This window comes from Wyeomyia smithii, chromosome 3 (assembly GCF_029784165.1).
Source record: "Wyeomyia smithii strain HCP4-BCI-WySm-NY-G18 chromosome 3, ASM2978416v1, whole genome shotgun sequence".
Lineage (NCBI taxonomy): Eukaryota > Metazoa > Arthropoda > Insecta > Diptera > Culicidae > Wyeomyia > Wyeomyia smithii.
The window spans coordinates 67,723,140-67,742,764 of NC_073696.1; the positions used below are offsets into that span (position 1 = coordinate 67,723,140).

The window sequence follows — 19,625 nt, forward strand, 5'->3', positions numbered from 1 at the left end:
TAAAAAACGGTCTACTTAATTGTATTTGAGTAGGTAACCCTTTATGGGCTCTGTGCCCGAGGGGTCCATAAATATGAACTAACCAAAGAGATTTTCTCATTGTTTCACTACTTTCAATCATTTAGACACATAAATATCCGTTTTCATAGACCTCATGTCCCAGTGGTACGGTTTCAGCGAGAATTGCTCTGCTATAAGTGAAACATCGTACTGAGATTGGTTCCGTCGCTTTAAGAGGTTATATCTACCAAAATTTTTTTTTCTTGTCATTTTTTTGATTGGCTTAAATCATGCTAAAACTATCCTAGAATCAAAATCTACATCGCTCAAGTGCTGACCTATAGACCGTTCCGATAATTATAAATACACTTACGATCAACCGTCATTTCAAATAACGTGCAGTATTCAACCAAACGTTGGTTGCGTCCTGTTGTTTACATCCAAAAGAAACAGATGCTGTCATTTTTTCTAACATTTAGTGCGAAATTTTGAAAATGCGTGGCCTTTCTCCCGAGCAAAGAAAGCGAATTGTGCACAAATGGGGCACCGTGAGTGGTCTTTCTATAAGAAAATTAGCCAGAGAAGAAGGTATAAGTGTCGGAGCAGTTCAAACCGCATTGCGGAAGTATTGGGAAGAGTGCACATTCACTGATGCCCCAAGACGTGGTAGAAAACCCAGGCCTGATGATCCCACATGGACAAAAAGGTTAAGGAATACTACAAGCGGCATCCTTCAGTATCAGTACGAGATGTGGCGAGAAAGCTTGGAACCTCGGCGAGTAACGTTATGCGTGCCAAGGGAAGAATGGGTTTGCAGACCCGTCGGAAGCAGAAGCAGCCAAAACGAAATCCAAAACAAGCTGAATCTGTGAAACCGAGAGCTCGGAAGCTTTATGACAAATTTCTGACCAAAAAAATGGGGTGTGTTATCATGGATGACGAAACCTACATAAAACTGGACTATGAGACTCTGCCAGGACCGCAATTTCATACATCACCGAAGGGAAAGGATGTCCCTGGAAAGGATGTGGGAAAATATTTTGACCATTCATTACAAATGACACAATGAATGGTAAAATTTACGTGAAATAGTGTTTGCAGAAAAGGTTGTTACCCATGGTTAAGCAGCATAACAATCCTCCAATCTTTTGGCCCGATCTTGCTTCCTGCCATTACTCAATAGGGTGGTATAAAACAAATAATGTCACATGTGTCCCAAAGGAGATGAACTCTCCACACTGCCCTGAAATTCGCCCTATTGAAACTTTTTGGGCTTTGACCAAGGCAAAGCTGAGGAAATATGTCAAACCAGCGGACAATGTTGAAAAATTTAAAAAAGATTGGCTTAAAGTGGTAAAAATGGTCGGAGAACACACTGTGCAAAAGCTTATTAGTAGTGTTAAAAGAAAAGTTAGAGAACACGCGTATCCTACGAAAAATAATCCCAACTTGAATTGAAACTGGAAAGAAAACACTTATTATCTATATTTCAGTATAAAATGACCCGAGAAATCCTGTATTTTTTGTTTTATTCAAGAAAGAAGATGTATTTATAATTTTCGGAACAGTCTATAAACTCAAAATTCGTTTAAATCTATTTTTATCGAACAACTTTCATGTTCCAAAATAACATTTTTCGTTTATTTTGGCGATGCTCGTTTTTGTTTTTAATTTCGAGGCTTTGTAAACTAGTAGAAGTTACCTATAATCGATATCGTGTTTCAACTTTGTAGTATAGAGGTCGCTGCATCAAGTTTCGATCGTTATAGCGTCTCTACAGCACGTGTTTACTCACAATTTCCATTTGTTTAGTAGATCAGCCGTTCTCGTTATGTACGTTCTTTGTTTGAGTTTTTTGTTACTTTTTAACTGTGAGTTATACTCAAAAGTACTTAAATATGAGTGACAAGTTTGAGTTTTGCGTGGGATCGGACGCCAATTGCGTCAAAGTCACTGAGCGTCGCATGTCTGATACCACGAAAGAGCGAACGAAAGGACAACTTTATGGCACAGAAGTAGCTGACTGAAGGTTAAAAAATTATTAGGGGCTTTACTCTTGCGATTCTTAAGATTTATAGCAATTTGAAACTTTAAACGCGTTTTTCTCAAAACCATGTTTTCAAAATCGGCAAGCAGTAGAACTGAAAAAGTTTACATCCGATTGACTTGAAATTTTAACTGTAGCTTCTTCATTAGATTATCTAGTGAAGTACACACGATTTTAGCGATTGATTAACAGCAACTAAAGTTATAAACAATCAAAGTCGATTTTTTTTTGTCGAAACAGAATTTTTTTTTTCAAACCGTTGCAATTTTGCGAATAAAATTTCTAAAAATATAATCATGTGTACTTCACTAGCGACACCTATGTAGATAATGAAAAAATTTTTGTTTTGGTTATAGGTGGAGTTGGGCACGACTTCTACTGCTCGCCGCGGAACAACTTTTAAAAAAAGCAGTTCACGGCAATCGCTGCACAGCCGCCATTTTGTAACAAAAATAGCAATAAAAATATTTTTTCTATTCCGCAAGAGTTGCTCAATCCAATGATATATTACTTATATACCTTACATCGCAAATGTCCTGTAAAAAAATTCATGAAAAAAGCCTTGTTTTTTTGAGCATTTGGTAGATATAACCCCTTAAAGACAGTAATTTTATTGTTGTTAACTGTCCGCGAGAAGAAAGGCCAAAAACCTTCGAAGACGCTAAATTAGGGAATTTGCTCAATGAGGGTCCATGTCAAACGCAGGAACAGCTTGCTTTGGTATAAGGAGTTATCCGCCAAGTCATTTCCAAGCGATTGTATGCTTTGGGAATTATTAAAAAATAAGGATTTTTTTTTTGATTTGAAGCCAAGGAGGTCATGAACGATGAGTTTCGTTTTTCCACCAGTGAACAACTTCTTTAGCGATAAAAAAGGAAGGGTTCTCTTCACCGCATTGTGACGGATGATGTAAAATGGATTCATTACAGCAAGTGAAAGAAAATAAAGTCATGAGGACTGTTCGGTCGTGCTTCTACGTCGTCGGCTCGGTCGATTAAACATGCTGCAGAGGTAATTCTGTATATTAGGTGGGACCAGGTCGGCGGTATTTATTATTAGCTGTTGAAACCGAATGAAACCATCACTGGGGAACGGTAATGGCCTCAATTGAAAACGGCCACAACACGATCAGAGACGCGAAAAAGGGATTGCGCTCGGTATCAAACTCGTTAAAATTTGGAAACTTTCAAATGGAAAATCCTACCTCACCCGCCATATTCTCTAAATATTGCGCCGTCCGTTCGAGTACATGGTCAGGTTTGATCAATAGTTCTGCTCATATAAATACATCGAGAAATGGCTTGATTCGTGGATAAATAACCTCAATTAACGAACACTTCAATCGTAACGGTTTTTGAACTCTGCCAGAAAGATGGGACAAAGTTTTAGCTATTGCTGCGATTGTATCACGATTAATAAAATTGCCATTATTTTATTATTGTCCCTCCATCGTTTCAGCTCCTTGTACTACTAATAATCTGTGAGCAGTCAAAACCGCAAAAACTGCTAGAAACAACGAATAACTAATGGGTCACTTTGACAACAGTTTCATTTTACTTATGCGTTCATATGCATATAGGCGGAACGTACAAAGTGCAAATGATTATACAATAAATTTGTAACTTTATTTACGTGCAGCTAGGCGTTATTGTCGCTGGTGTTGCCACTGATGGGTGGTCACATCAAGCCTAGATGCTCGGCTTAAGGGGAAATGTTTCTATTTTGGTTTCTGTTCATGTTCATCTTTTGTTGTACACTTTTCATTAAGAATACATTTTCTTGTTTGATTTCAATAAATACAGTATTAATAATAGAAGTCTTAAGTGCAATAATCAGTACGTTTACCCTGCCACAGGGTCGTATGATACAGTGTTGATAATGATACCGCGTCGGAGTAGTTTTGCTACGCTGATGACATGCGGATGGGCAGTGACAATTACCGTAATCAACGTATTAGTCATCGATAAATAATATTACGGCGTCCCTGAAAGAATCGAACGCGAAACTCGTCTTCCAGAGTGCGGTTTGTCAACAATAACACGTTTATATCAATAACAGTCGTTTCAATAATCGATAAGAAATTGCTCGTGCCTGGTGGGGGACAAAATGGCTGTTCCAGATGTGTAAGCGATGGATGTTCACCTTTTTTTTTTTGGAAATATTTTTATGATGCCTTTTCTTCTCCAGCTCCGAATTATGAGACTATTTCAATTTTTTTCCGCTCTATGCTTTTACGGATTTCAAGAGCAACTCATTTGAACCGTGTATGAATTCGTTCGCAATGAGTATAAAATTATACAGCATAAAGTTGGCCTCAGTTTGATTTATCTTCAAAGCCATCATAGCCTGCATTGCAATTATTTATTTATTCACCGTTTCGATCGTCATCGAGACGCTATTTTTAAAATAAATATTCGAAAATCTGGTTGCGTCGTTGAATCGTTCAATTTTGATTTTAGCTAGAGGTTAGGAATACATCAGATAACCGTTTGTTATAGGTATTGATCTTGATGAGAAATTCTAATATGATCATGTTCAGTAGATTAAGGGCAACGGCCATTACTGATGACATAGTAATATAAAGACGACAGTAGTGGCGCCTGTTCGATTCGTATTTATAACTGCGAATGTCATGTTCAACATTGTATGTTTTGTTCTAACAAGAAATACTAACACCCACCCAGTCTGTGGTGCTACCCTCACCCCACCCCCATTGGAGCCGGGCCAGTCGAAGTGGTGGAAGCGGTATTATTTCAGATGGATTAGCACCATCGCACGCTTTACCCTTGGAATGATCGAATTGGTCTGTGGTCGGCTGTAAATACGAGAAAACCTAATAAGCTTTAACTGCCGTTACTAGGAGGCCCCGCGGACGGGCGGTGCCAGAATAGAGAGTATGAAATATTTCGCCAGTAAACATTTTCGTCACGTTTGTTTTGCGTACGTGGCGACAAAACTTGATCGAAATGATGCCCATTTATCATTTTGATGGTTATTTCCAACGTGCGCCACTGACCGTGAAAGTCGTAAGGTGTGGAATAACTTATGGTAGACGGGGTGGTCAATTCTGGTGCCCAGAGGGCACCTTGATTCTGTACAGTTTGGACTTATTTGTCGTTGGTAGTTTCCAAACAAGTCATTCTCACGTACATCAGATAAGCAGTTAGTGGATGCATGTGAGTATTTTTGAGCGATTTTACGCATTTATTTGTCTTAATTTTTGATAAGTGCACACAGAAGATAGTTTCATAAAACCATACGGTTTCTCTGCGCTAAAAAGCTAATTGGTAGGAAATAACTGCATCTGATTGACAATAAACTTCGCAGAGGTGTGGGTAATCGAATCATGTTTTTTCATGAAGATTTTGCTCTCCAATACCTTGAAAAGTTTTCTGGTCATCGAAGCACTTTTAGATGCTCTGCAATATACAGGAAGTTCATTTCAATTTTAAAATGCAAAGAATTACGTTATATGGAGGAAAAATTTCGTGGCTTATGTATACAAAAATGACTTTAAGAACATAGTTATAAATACTCAAGTGTTTGTTAAATGTACACCAAAAGATAAAATAACTAATTGTTATTTATCATTACTTAATGCAAATCTTCACAAATATAATTTTTTTAGTATTCTTTCTTTTTTCTTGAAGAATTCAAATAGAAATATTTATTATATCTTTTGGCGAAAAGTATACCGCGTTCAAAGTGAGCTTTTCTGGCCAATTTTTGAAATTTTACCAATTTGCCAAACGTATTCAATTTCGGGTGTTTCAATGAAATGATACAAAACAATTCCTATTCCTTCTCGAGGTGCATTGCAATTTAAAATATTGATTTCCCCAAACTATTCCGTTGGATTTGACTATTTTTTGCCAGGCAAATTAAATGGAAAATTTAAACAATTTTATTAAAAATGATCTGGTCGCTTGTTAAACCCTTTCTTCAAATTGCTTATCATTTTTGTAGAACTTTTAAACATCATAAAAATGTACTTATTTTTTCAAAATTGTGCCAGTCATGAGCTCCAAGCAAAATATGGTAATATGTGGTAATATGGCGATAAAAGCGACTTTTATTCAGAGTTGTCAGGTAAAACACACAATAAATAATATTATGTTCCAAATGTTTTCCCAGTCTAAAATATATCATGCAGACAGGCAGTTCTGTATTTTTTTTGCAATTTTGGAATTAATCCGTTGGGTATTTTTATTTGAGATTCTGTTCGTAATCCAAACATTGTAGATTTACTCAATACAGCAATGATGTCTTGAGTTACTTCTCCTGATCTTTTAGAGCCCTTTTCAGCGAATCTGAGCTTAGTTTTGGGACTCAATTTTTTCTGATCTTTTTGAGTTTAATTTGGAATATTTTTTCCGCTTTTGCTTACCTTCAGAAGCGTTTTTCAATTACTTAATTTGGTATCAATTTTTTCCGTCTTCAGCAATTTTAGCGGGATTTGGGATTAAATTCTGGTTTCGCTTTAAAAAATGTAGTTCAGCGATTTTGAGCCTAATTCATCTCTACTGGCTTGTTGAGCGATTCTAAACTTTATTTAAGGGGTGGCGAGTCGCGCTGTTATTCGCTCTTACTTTCTCCCTATTGCTCAGATCTTAATAAAAAATTTGTGAAAATGTCCTCAAGATGTTGTACTTCAAGATAATGCAATAAAAAAAATTCGATTTTTTGGAAACTAAAAAGGTATATAACGCCTTAAGACCGATTTTTTCGCCTTTTCAGCTCTAAAAACAGTTTTCAGCGATTCTAAGTCTTTTATGGGATCGATTCATTCGGTTATTCTGAACATTAGAAGCATTTTTCAGTGCTGTGTGAACCTAACGTGAGATTGACTTCTCCCCCGGTTTCTAGTCTTTAGAAACTTTTATAGGGGCTCTAAGCTTAATTTTAGAGCAAGTTATTTTCTCGCCTTTTCTGGACATTGGCAACACTGCTTTCCGAAGTGTACAATCAATTTTCTTCAGCTCCTAAATAAAATTAACTTGAATGGCGTAAAAAGTACTACGGAATGTCTTATGAAAGTGTAAGTCAACATCCGCTGCTACTAAAGAAAGGTATAAATTATGCTTAGAATAACCGAAACCCCCTTTTAAAGGCCAAAAAAGAAAATGATCTCAAATTAGGCTCAGAATGTCCGAAAACCTCTTCTATAGGCCTGAAAAGGCCAACAAGGAAAGTGATCCCAAATAAAGCCTAGAATCGCCGAAAACCCCTTCTAAAGGCCAGAGAAAGCCAAAAAAAGGAAATATCCCAAATTAAGCCTGGAACTGCCGAAACCCCTCTTTAAAGGTCAGAAAAGGCCAAAAAAGAAAATGATCCCGAATTAAGCTCAGAATGGCCTAAAAACCACTTCTAAAGGCCAGAAAAAGCCAAACAGGAAAAATGATCGCAGGTTACGCCTAAAATCGCCGAAAACCCTTTCTAAAGGCCAGAAAGAAAAATGATCCCAAATTGAGCTTAGAATTGCCGAAAACGTCTTAAAGGCTATAAAAGGTCAAAAAAAGAAATGACCCCAAATTGAGCTCAGAAACCCCCTTTTAAAGGCCAGAAAAGGCTAAAAGAGAAAATGATCCCAAATTGAGCTCAGGATGGCTGAAAACCCCTCCTAAAAGCCAGAAAAGAGAATGATCCCAAATTAAGCTCAGAATCACCGATAACCCCCTCTAAAGGCCAGAAAAGGCCAAAAAAGAAAATGATTCCAAGTTAGACTGAGAACGGCCGAACACCCCTTCTAAAGGCCAGAAAAGAAAATGATCCTGAATTAAGCTCAGAATGGCCGAAACTCCCTTCTAAAGGCCAGAAAAGACCAAAAGAGAAAATTATCCCGAATTAAGCTCAGAATTGCCGAAAACCCTTACTAAAGGCCAAAAACAAGAAAATAATCCCAAAATGAGCTCATACTGGCCGAAAACCCAGATGTACTCGAGGTACTCCCAGTTGGTCTCGAGATACGATGCTGGCCTAACAAGCCAGTCGTTGTAGGTTCGAGTCTCGGCTCGGGAGAGACTGTTAGTGTCAGTAGGATCTTAGCGCTAGCCCTGCAATTGTTCTGTACACTTAACAGTTGGCTGCGGCGTCTGTGTATAACAAACAGAAGGTCACGTTCCGAATTGGAATGTAGCACCAAGGTTTTGCTTTGCTTAATGTCCGAAAAGCCAAAGAAGGCCAAAAAGGAAAATGACCCTAAATTGAGCCTAGAATCGCTGAAACCCCTTTTTAAAGGCCAGGAAAGGCCAAAAAAGAAAATGATCCCGAATTAAGCTCAGAATGGCCGAAAACCCCCTCTAAAGACAAGAAAAGGCCAAAAAAGGGAGTGATCCCAAATTAAGCTCAGAATCACGGGAAACCTCTCAAAAGACCAGAAAAGGCCAAAAAAATTATCCCAAATTAGGCGCAGAAATGCCGAAAACCCCTTCCAAAGTCATGAAAAGGCCAAAAAAGAAAATGATCCGAGATTAAGTCAAAAATCGCCGAAAACTCCTTCTAAAGACCAAAAAGCGTATAAATCCAAATTAGGCTCAGAATAACCAAAACCCCCTTCTAAAGGTCAGAAAAGACCAAAACGAGAATAATCCCAAATTAAGCTGAGAATGGCCGAAAACCCCCTAATTCGGGATATTGAAATGTCCCGGGTAGAACGTTGTCATTCAGTGGCCTCTAGATGGCCCGTACGGTTGTGTACGATTTGCATAGCAATATTGTTGTGTTATCTTTTGTGCTGAAAAGCTTGAATCTTTCTGCTTGCCCGTACGGTTGTGTACGGCCCTGGCAGCAAATTTCATGTACTACTCTGTGTAATTCCTTAGAGATCGAGTGGGAGCATATAAAATCAAATTTGCCAAGATTTCTGTGTAGTTTATTTTCTGCGTAGTTACATCGTTCATAAAAGCTACCATTGCGAACTATCGTCGCTTTATAAGTCCTTCCAGATTTATTAACATACAACGCGACCCGTAAAATGGTCCAACCTAGCTTTCGTAGAGCATACAATAAAAGAAAAGCGTCTGCGTATATCTGAACGTTCAGCAACTTTTTAGACATGCTCTACATCGTTTACAAATAAGATAAATAGTAGCGGGCCTAGATGAGAACCTTGTGGTACACCGGATGCCACATTGATCCACTGATGATGAGTTGCTTTTCAACCTGACCTTTTGTGTTTTAATGTACATGACGTAAAATCACAATCTCGTCTAAAGTATCTTCATCCCTAAGACAGTGTCAATTTTATTCACCAATATATTGGGTTTTATTATTGATTTCCACAACACAGAATTACTCGAATGTTCAGGGTGTGTGCGATATTTCTGGTCTGAATTTCAAACATTCTAGGGAAGCACGTTTCTAACATATTTTGCAACACTGTAAAACGATATCGTAGCAGTTTTCGTAAGTGAATGACACTGGTCAACACATATGTGGCCCTAAGGCTCAAACTGACCCTGACCCTGAGTTCTCTTCTCAGGTGTCTGTTTGCAGATTTCCCCGCCACCTTTTTTTTTTTTTTAAAAAAAGGCTCAAACTGGACAATAATGTATGATTGTGAGACTTTTCCTTTTTTTGACAACCAACCAGCCATTGCAAGAGCTGGAGTTGAGGCTTTTCCTCAAAAAGAAGGTGTAATTCTTCCAGAAACACATAGTAAGAAAAATTTGGGTTTAAATAATATCGCACATAATTATCAAACATAATCGTGGTACATCAGAAGCAGCTAAAATTTTAAACGGGAGAATATATATTGTTTTTTTTTTTGTTTTAGGAGACATTCAATATTCGAATTGAATAGTTGTCCATTGAACACGTAATAAATCATTCAACGCAGAAAAATTTATGAATTTACAAAGGGAGCGATAAAATTCAGTCAAGTAGGCATTCAGGAGCTAGTGACGACAGTACATTTAGTACAAGAGGGACTTATTTATGTTATGTGGAGAGTTCATATAGGTACTGAAGAATTTAGAATATGTGTGGGGAGCCGGAGAATAAACCCATGTTAAAGTCTTTTGACAAACAAATGGTCTGGTTCTACTAAGCTTCGAACCCTCGACCACCCGCTTGTCAAAGCGGACTCTGTAACCTTGCGGCTACGGAGCTCCTTTGTCATTAGATACATGAATGTGTTGTCTGTGTTTGAAAAATGAAATGAATCTCCTTTTCAATGCGAGTTAATCGAGAAGGAACATTTGATAGTAATCATCTAATGGAATGGCACATAATATCATCCACGAAACGATGCGTTAAAAGCAGATTGACCTATATTTGTTATGTTCTGAAGATAATGCAAAATTTTTAGTATGCAAATTATACATTGCACTAAAAATCCTTATGCGGAACTTGTTTTTCCCTCTAGACATCTTCACGCAATTTGCTGTATAGCATCACAGAGCAGACACCCTACCGCAAAGCTATATTGTAAACAACTGAACGCGGACACCTTTCTCTGAACGTTCACTCGTTTGGGCACGTGCACGTAAATCCGCTTCACGGTTGCTACAGATTCTGTGCCATTTATACATTTCATGTACCGCTAAATTAAGTACCGCAGTTCGTCCGACGGACAGCGCCAGCGAAAAAGTCAAAGCCGCCAGTCGAAGCGGTACCAAGTAAAAGACCTCCATGACAAATGGGGCGCAATTGAATTGAAGCATACAGTTTTTTTCCGCAGTTTCCCCGCAGCTTCCGACTGTTAAGATGGGATTGCAAATACAAAACTAACGAGGATCAACTGGCTAAAGCTAGAATCTTTGCACCTTGAATTGGTGGGCCTATGTTTCGTCTTTTACCCTAACCGTGTAACCATGAAATAGATTGGCGACCGACGGAACGGCGGCTATCGGTCCGGCTACCGGGAGCGCGGTGTGTGTTTTTTCGTATTTATGGGGGATTTCCTTTTGGCTGTCTGGTCGCGGACACTTGAGCGGCAGATCGGCAGTGTTGCACACGACGCTTGGATTTTTCGGATCTCATCCTCTTGGATGAAAGCATACAGTATACATATATTCCGCACGCAACAAAGTGCACGTTAAAGACGGTGACGACGTCAAGACAGAATTCGATAAGATTCGTGTGCCGTTATGGGTTGGTGACGAAGTTTTCTGGTAGCATCGGCGCAGCGACTTTGGAGATTCGCCCGCCCGAGTGTGGGAGTTTACCGCACCGACCGTTCTCGGTCAAGTCGGGACTCGTGAGAAGAAGCGAAAGTTGAGACACATTATTAAAGTGTGGTAAAAAACGCGTGGTGGGCACGGTTTGGCGTGATAGAATGGCGAATTATATAATGATGAGCGGCTTTATTATGCCACTGCAATGAAGCGATTTGTATGAATTTCCGATGACACTCAATTAGAACTGCTGAATAACGATTTAATCTTATGAAGCCGTACATCCTTGTTGAAGACAAGTCCATTTTATATGATTTTTTCGCACACATCTGACGGTTTTACTTCTTATGAGGATATTAGGAGGGTTTCTAGTCAATTTCTGTTTGCTGTTGCTAGTGACTGGAAAATATCATCCCGAAATAAATGATTAAAAAGCATTTGTAGCTCCAGAAAGTTTATAATGGAAATTTTTCCTGCCTTAAGACTTATTATTAGTCCAATTTGTATATATTGCATCCCGATTTTGTATATTATTGTAATTGTGCTTTTGTTTTCTAGACCGAAGTATAGCGTTTTTTTAAGTCTTAACTATTACCATACACACAATATTTACATGATACTGTGTCAGAACATTTTGGATCAAACCAATATAAATAAACAAACCTTATTGAAGCTACCAGCATCTGAAGGCTTAGTGTAAGGAAAATTATTAAATGTAAAGTATTTTTATAGATTTCTGCAGCTTCGACCAAATCTGCGATTGCCAAAATATGCAAAAGATTGTTGTTGAGTATCGATTATATTGGTCATCTAACTTTTTAAAGGTGAAAAAATAATCTCGTGAATTCTGCTATATTTTTTCCATTTAACGATGATTGTTGGCTCAGGGTCAAAGTAACCGAACGAAATGAACAGAAAATGAATATACGGCCTTTTTTTGGTGTGGCACTAAACAAAATCCCATATGACACAGCAAATTCTGTCCGTTCCAACGGAGCTAATTTTACATTTGCGTGGAGTGAGCGAATGATTTTTTTAATGGCCTACGTAATTCGGTCCGCGAAAATATCCCGAAAGCAATCAATAAAAACTAGAAGACACACCATCATAAACAGCCGATCGGCGCTGTTTCGTGCGGTGCGTGTGGATGTTCGCGCGTAGTCATACGTACATCCCTTTTCCATTAATGAGTGAAGATTTCGGATTAGTTAGCGCGGAACGGTTCACTATCGGTGTTGATGGGATTCCCTCTGACCGCAACCGTCGTCGACGGCGTCGTTCTCGTCGCCACCGTCGCCGTCGGTCGGTAGTAGACGGGAGTGAAATTGAGAATATAACAACGCCAATTTCTCGCTCTCCACAGTTCTCGTGTGTAGACTTTACGCTTACTACAAAATTAATAACCACTGAGAACGCAGTCAGTTTCGTTTGAAGCGGCGACCTAACAACACTAGGAAATAATTTTGGTGTCATCGATTGTAGGCCCAGAAGTTGATTCACTTTGAGCAAGTTTTTTGACTATGCGAGTTACTTTGTTGTTGATAGTTTTTAATTAATAGATTTCTTTCTCGATTTCCGTCACATTTTAGATCACTGCCGGATCGCACCAGCACCAGGCGGTTACGGATTACGCCAAACCCAATCAGGGTACCGCGCATTACCAGAGCACTTTGACAACGGTGACCACGACCGAACAGTTAGCTCCGGTGAACGATCAACTGGATTCTATGCTCGGAAATCTGCAAGCCGACATGAGCCGCCAGGGAGTCAATACGACCCAGAAGGGGTGCTGCAATGCATGCGACAAACCGATCGTCGGACAGGTCATTACGGCGCTAGGAAAAACTTGGCACCCGGAGCATTTTACCTGCAACCACTGCAGCCAAGAGTTGGGCACGAGGAATTTCTTCGAGCGTGATGGAAATCCGTACTGCGAACCGGATTATCACAATTTGTTCAGCCCACGTTGTGCCTATTGCAATGGACCGATTTTGGATGTAAGCATTTGTTCCGTATGGTTGAGGGCGTTTTTTCGACACCGATGGAGGCGGTTGATCGTTTGTACCACCTACAAATGATCAAGCGTCTGCATTGGTTTTAAGCCAAGAAGAAAAAAGCCTCAACCACTTCTTGTGCCGAATTCAAACGTACCTGAGTAATGACCGATGTTCTTTCGTTTGGGCTTGTGTTTGTTTTTGTTTGTCTTTTGTTATCTTTTCTTGTTGAACTAGAAATGCGTAACGGCTTTGGAGAAAACATGGCACACCGAGCACTTCTTCTGCGCCCAGTGCGGTCAGCAGTTCGGCGAGGATGGGTTCCACGAGCGTGATGGCAAACCGTACTGCCGCAACGATTACTTCGACATGTTCGCACCCAAGTGCAACGGATGCAACCGGGCCATCATGGAGAACTACATTTCCGCGCTGAACAGCCAGTGGCATCCGGACTGCTTCGTGTGCAGGGTGAGTAGCCCTTTGTAGTTCATTTTGGTGGTGGAAGATAACAATGATAAGGATATATTATGATTGCATTTGATTCTGACAACTTTAGTGCTTTTATGTATAACAAAAGACTGTCATCCAGAATTGGAATTTAATTTGCTTTAGCTGTACAAATTCTTTTTCTAAATTTTGTTTCCAACTTTTGTTGACTTAATACTTTAAGTTCAACAATCATATTCTATTCACGCACGTAACTCAGCTAGGGGTACTGCATTGCTACCTTTCCTGCTTTGTACGTGATAAAATGTTCTAAGAATATATGGGCCGCATTTAATTGTATTCACAAACATAACCCAGTCACTTTGAGGTGACATTAAGTTTAACGATCGGCGTTTCAGTAGCCATTCGCATACCTCTTCCTTTTTCTCCAGCGTTCAAGCGGAAAAGTCAAATGATTCACTGCAGTATACTTTGCCAGTATTTGAAAAGCATCATTGCGGAAACGTAAATATTTACTTTGAACTCTCCCACTGTCTATCATGGATCCAAGCAAAACCAACAACCTTGAATGTTTGCTTCCATCCTGTGGTACTAAACTGGAAAAAAATCACGTGGCATTGCGTGAAAACAGATACACCGCCGAACGAGACGAGATTCTAGTTCACTTTGGAAGACTTGTGCTAAAAAAAGAAACCACTAAATGAGAGCAATAATCGAGTTTTATTTATAGGACTGCTCGAAACCGGTCACTGGCAAGTCGTTCTACGCAATGGAAGGCAAGCCGGTTTGTCCATCCTGTGCCGGAACAGAGGAAGACGAGTAGGCAGGGCATCGGCGGAGATGCTCCTCCTGAAAATAATATCTTATTGGAGATGTCTACCATTACGCTTCTGTCTCATATACATGCAATCACACAAATGCTCTTGTTGATGTTACTGTTACTATTCAAATCTATTCAATCTTGTTACTGCATTGCTTCCCGCTTCCGGTTAACGTATCACAATTGAACACACACACGCACACAGAGGGACTCAATTCGCCGGGGTAAAATGCTGTAGGTCGCTCCGTTCCTCGGAGTACTTCAATGTCCTGCATCGTGAGAGACCCCCGTCTTTGACGGCCGGAGTCTCCCCGATCCGACAACGATGAATGCTTCGAACCCCGACTAGCCGCTCGCCATCGATGCCTATTTTTACTTTGCAGGTGTACCTTACGGACTAACAATTAATTACTCCCCTACCAACGGACCGAGGTCTATTTGACAGACGATAATCCCTTTTCCCTTGAGACAAACTAGAAAGGAACGAAACACCCAAATTTGTGGGCGTTTTTTCGCCTTATGCAAACGACTTTTGACCGGAGTTGAGAATAGAAGAAAGAATATATACTTGAAGTTGTTACTCAAACAAAACAAAAAAAAACAACACAAATTGTCATTATACTCTAGTATGAAAATCATTGTAAAACAAAATATTATTGTAAATAAAAAGACTAAAAAAAAAAAATAAAAAAAAAACAAAAAAAAAAAACAAACAAACACAAAACAATAACACAATGTACAGGACCGTGATGGACACGGTAGCATACAATTCCCGGGAAAATGTATGTCTGCTAGGTCGCTTTCTGTATGCTCCTGCCTCCCCGGATCGCACCCCAGCGATCTTCGTACCCACTCTATCTCTTTCGAGCGCAACGTAAATCTTTCTATTCATTTGCGCGCTTTTCAAACCACACCGAATGAGATCATCTTCCCCTTAGAGTGTTGTGTTGTGCACACGAGGTACGTGCTTCTCGTATTGAGTTTCGCTGGCGGTGAAGTCACCGCTCTGTGCGGAACTGAACTATTATCGATGACGTCATTCTTACACAACACATATGCCTGTACCTGTTCGAATTTCGACCGGTGATAAACACCAATACAAACTAGACAATATAAAAAATAACCAAAACAAACATTGGAATCGATTTCGGAATTCATATTCTCAGCTCCTGATAATAGCGCGCTGTAACCTAGTTACGAAGACTCATTCGACCTATTTCTTTACCTTGACAGGATTCAGAACCATTCTACCCAAACTATGTTTATGTGACCTTCGCTTTCTCTTCATGGACCCCGGGGGGGAATGGCACGCGTTCTGGGTTATACTTTTCGTTCGCACTTCATTAGAGTGCGATTCATCAGGGAAGGCGCGGTTGCCCTTGCCAGTTTGCCGCCGACATAAACGAGACAGTGTGTCTATTTCTGACCTCCTGACTCAATCGCAGCTATCTATCTTATTTACGGCAGGGCATTCGAGCTTTTCGATAGCTTATCGTGATGGACCCGCTTGACTTTGGTGTTGTTTGCAAATAAGTGGTAAACATTTTAATCCTGCCGTTCGAATATATTTAATTAGGGAAAAGTCGATAGCGAATGACAGGTGCGAAACGGGGTTTTTTGCGTCAAGCATGCGGTATTAATGTATCGCGAGTTGGATTTCTTTTTATAAAAGGAAATTGCTGTTTTCTTCTCTTTTCCCTGCTATGTAGTGATAACGAATAAGAATGATATTTTTTATAAGAGTTCGAAGTTCATACTTGTGTTATGTTGAATTATCTCTCTGTAACTGTTGCAAAACAATAAGACCTCAATTATACGTATAATCAAAAAAAAAAAAAGATTTTTGACAAAGAACTTTTTCCTGCTGTTTAAATTTTAATTTTCAGATGCACAATACTCATTTAATGATGAATTCGCATATTAAAATGCATAGCAAAGGTCAAAAAGACTTTTAGGATCGTTTCAATTACATTACATTTTATGAAAGCTTACCAGCATAAAGACATTTTTTTTAGATTGGAATACAATTTTGATAATACAGGCAAACTTCGATATAAGGTACCCTCGTTATAAGGTACCTTCGATATAGCGTCACTCGATATAAGATACATTTACCTCGATATAAGGTACATATTTATATTATGTTACAAAAATATCCGAAATTGGTATGGAAACTTCTTTAAACAACATACTGGTTATCTTGTCAACATTTCTGCTTACTATTGATTATTTGAGGAGTGTCCATAAATTACGTTACACTCAGCGGAAGTTTGAAAAAACGTACAAAAATTTATTTTTGCCGAGAAAACATGATATAGTGTGGATGGGAACGGGGGAGCTGTTAGAAAAAAAAAATAACTTGAAGTTTGACCCCTGAACAATCTGTGTGAAATTTAAAATACAATGCTCAAAAAAATGTTCCAAACCCAGTTTTTCTTTCATAAGCCGCACTTGAACACTTTCTCAGCTGAAACAAGTTTTGATTTAAAAAAAAAACATTTTTATCAAAAACGTCATAGAACCTAAGAAAAAGTTGAAAATATGCTTGAAGTATGTTTGGCAGAATAATGTATTTCTCAAATATGAAAAAATATCTAGGACATAGTAGGCCTCATAAATCACACCCCAAAAAGTTTATTGGTATTTGTTTTTTTAGACATTTCGAGAATGTGCGTTTATGAAACTATCTGTATGTGGTCTATTTTCATGAGATAGAACCAAAGTGTCTTCAGCAAAGTTTTTCTACATAAAATTACCTACAGCTTTGCTAAAGATTTCACTTTTAATTGATAAGTAATAAAATAAATACAATTATCATCTCACTTTTAGGCAGATTAATCAAGAATCTATTTGCATCAAAAGTTTTCTCCTTAAGATATAAAAAAAAATTTGTCAAATACACTATAGCATTTAAATGGCATTTTTACACTCAAAAGGTTGACGATCACGTTTTTCACGTTTTAAACCAATATGCAATGTGCATTTCTGGGCCACTTTTATGCGTTATGAAAAGTTAGTTCAAACGGTCTTTTTAAAATTCAACGAGGAAAATGCAAGTTTCGAAATCCTAAGGAACGGAGAAATAATTGAAAAAAATCTCAATCCGTGAGCAGATATTCATGGTTCTTTTTCATTGAACCAAAAATTTAAAAAACAACACGAAGAAAAGAAAAGAAGTATTTTCGATACAAAAATGTGCATGGTAAATAAAAACTAGTAATAATAACATAACGGCTTGAATTTTTTTTTCAATTTTTAATGCTCTAGACTACCTTTTTTTTTTGAACGCGGCTGAAAGTCTCCAAAAAAGCAAAAGAAAAATGTGATTTGAATTGTATTTAAAACAAGCCGGTTCACACTTATAGTTGGATTCTATTTCCAAAATAAACTATACGTAGACAAAAGACAATAAAATAAAGTGTTTTAAGCCCTATTGTTGAAAATGTTTCATGATTCGATATAAGGTACAATTCGATATAAAGTACAAATCAAAATTCGAAATGTACCTTATTTCGAAGTTTGCTTGTATAGGTATTAAGCACAATTCAAGGTTTTAGTTTTCATGAAACAAATTAATTAGAAACTGGTCAAGAAAAGCCGGAATAAAAAGCAGCAAAAAATTTAACTTCAAATTTTCTATGAAAATTTTTCGAAAACAGGGCAATGTGAAACAATCAAAATAAGTTAAAAAAGAGAAAAGTTTAAGCGCGAAAAATATAAGTGAAACAAAAAATAAAATAAGAATAAGACCTTTGCATGAAATAGGAGTGAATCATAGAGAAAGATGCAAAAAAAGGCATGAGTAAATGCTCAAGTAACACAGATTTAGAAAAAAGAGTGAAAACCATGGCTCATTTTGAAGACTTAGCCTCTATTTCAAGGCTAGTCTCTGAAAAGTCTTTTCGGGCGAGCTAATGGAAGCCCCCGTCATGCAGGAAGACAAAATGGAAATCTGGCAGATAAGCCATTCCACAGAAAGCGGGTAAGCGGGCAATCGACCATTTTTGATTTGGTTGAAGGTTTGCATAGATGGTTCTATGGATACAAGATGCCATTTTGTGCTATTGTTTTTTTTAATTCACGACTCTGCTATGTAGAAAGGGTATGATAATTATAAATATTTTCAGTGTCGAAACGGTTTGTTGATTGGTGTAACGTCTTCGAAAAAAATATATACTCTGAAAAAAAAAATATTGTTCAGAACAAAAAGTTAGAACAAATTTACTTTTTTTATTTTATTTAGAGCAGCTCAGTTTTTTTGAATCATTTTTTTCATGAAACCTACAGAAGATTAGCCAAACATTGATGGTTATCCGATCATAGAAAAATGAGAAAAACAGAAGAGTTAAATTTTTCCAGACAAAAAGAAAAAAAAAATTAAAGTCAGAATGTTTTGTTCAATTGGTATAACGTCTTCAGCAAAGTTGTAGACAATATTGTTGTCCTTTCAGAAAACATATACACCGTGAGACATAAGATTTTTTTCTGCAAAACAAAAACCAAAAGTATAATTATAAATTGAATATCTCAAAATCAATATCTCAAAACTCACTCTTTATGAATTTGAATCTTTCTTACAAAAAGTGCACAATATTAGCTAACCAAAAATCAAGGTTGCATATGTAATTTTGAGGTGTCAATTCCGTTCAATTGTTCGCGTGCCGATAATTCGCTCCACAAGTACAAGTTTGAAACATGATGTATGACAAACTTGCAGTCCATAAGTAATTCTACAAGTTTGTCGAAGAAAGCAGTGCTCTATCTCTTATGCCTAAAATGTGAGAGCCCATATTCAGTGGGATATTCAGCCAATATTCGCGGTGAATATTATAATATTCATCGCGAATATTGGCTGAATATTGCACCGAATATGCGCTCTCACACTTCTAGTTTAAGAGTTAGGGCGTTGCACTATTCGACAAACTTACAGTACTATTTAGGGGTTACAAGTCATACATTGTTTCTCAAAATTGTATTTGTAGAGTGAGCTATCGGCACGCGGCGAAAAACAGGAAGAAAAATAAGAATCTGACAGATACAAGAAATGGGAGTTTTACATAGAGACAGATGCAAGTAAAACAGAAAAAATGGAATTGAGAGACTGAGAGAAGTCTGAGACAGAAAAATAATAGAATTAAAACTTAGAAAATAAAATAAGTAATATACAGAAGTAAAAAAAGGTAAACCAAGAGTAAAATAGA

At 38.0% G+C, this 19,625-nt stretch overlaps 1 protein-coding gene across 7 annotated transcripts in view; it reads left to right on the top strand.

Moving 5' to 3' along the window:
* Positions 1–19,625, top strand: part of LOC129732733 (paxillin) — a 136,238-nt gene that overhangs the window by 105,526 nt on the left and 11,087 nt on the right. For 6 of the 7 annotated variants that reach the window (XM_055693874.1, XM_055693868.1, XM_055693875.1 and 3 more), the window contains 2 exons: positions 12,753–13,160; positions 13,395–13,625. In XM_055693874.1, the coding sequence (XP_055549849.1) occupies positions 12,753–13,160; positions 13,395–13,625 (639 nt within the window). Of the gene's footprint in view, positions 1–12,752; positions 13,161–13,394; positions 13,626–14,334; positions 15,092–19,625 lie in introns of those variants that run through there. The other variant, XM_055693876.1, reaches the window with a different exon arrangement.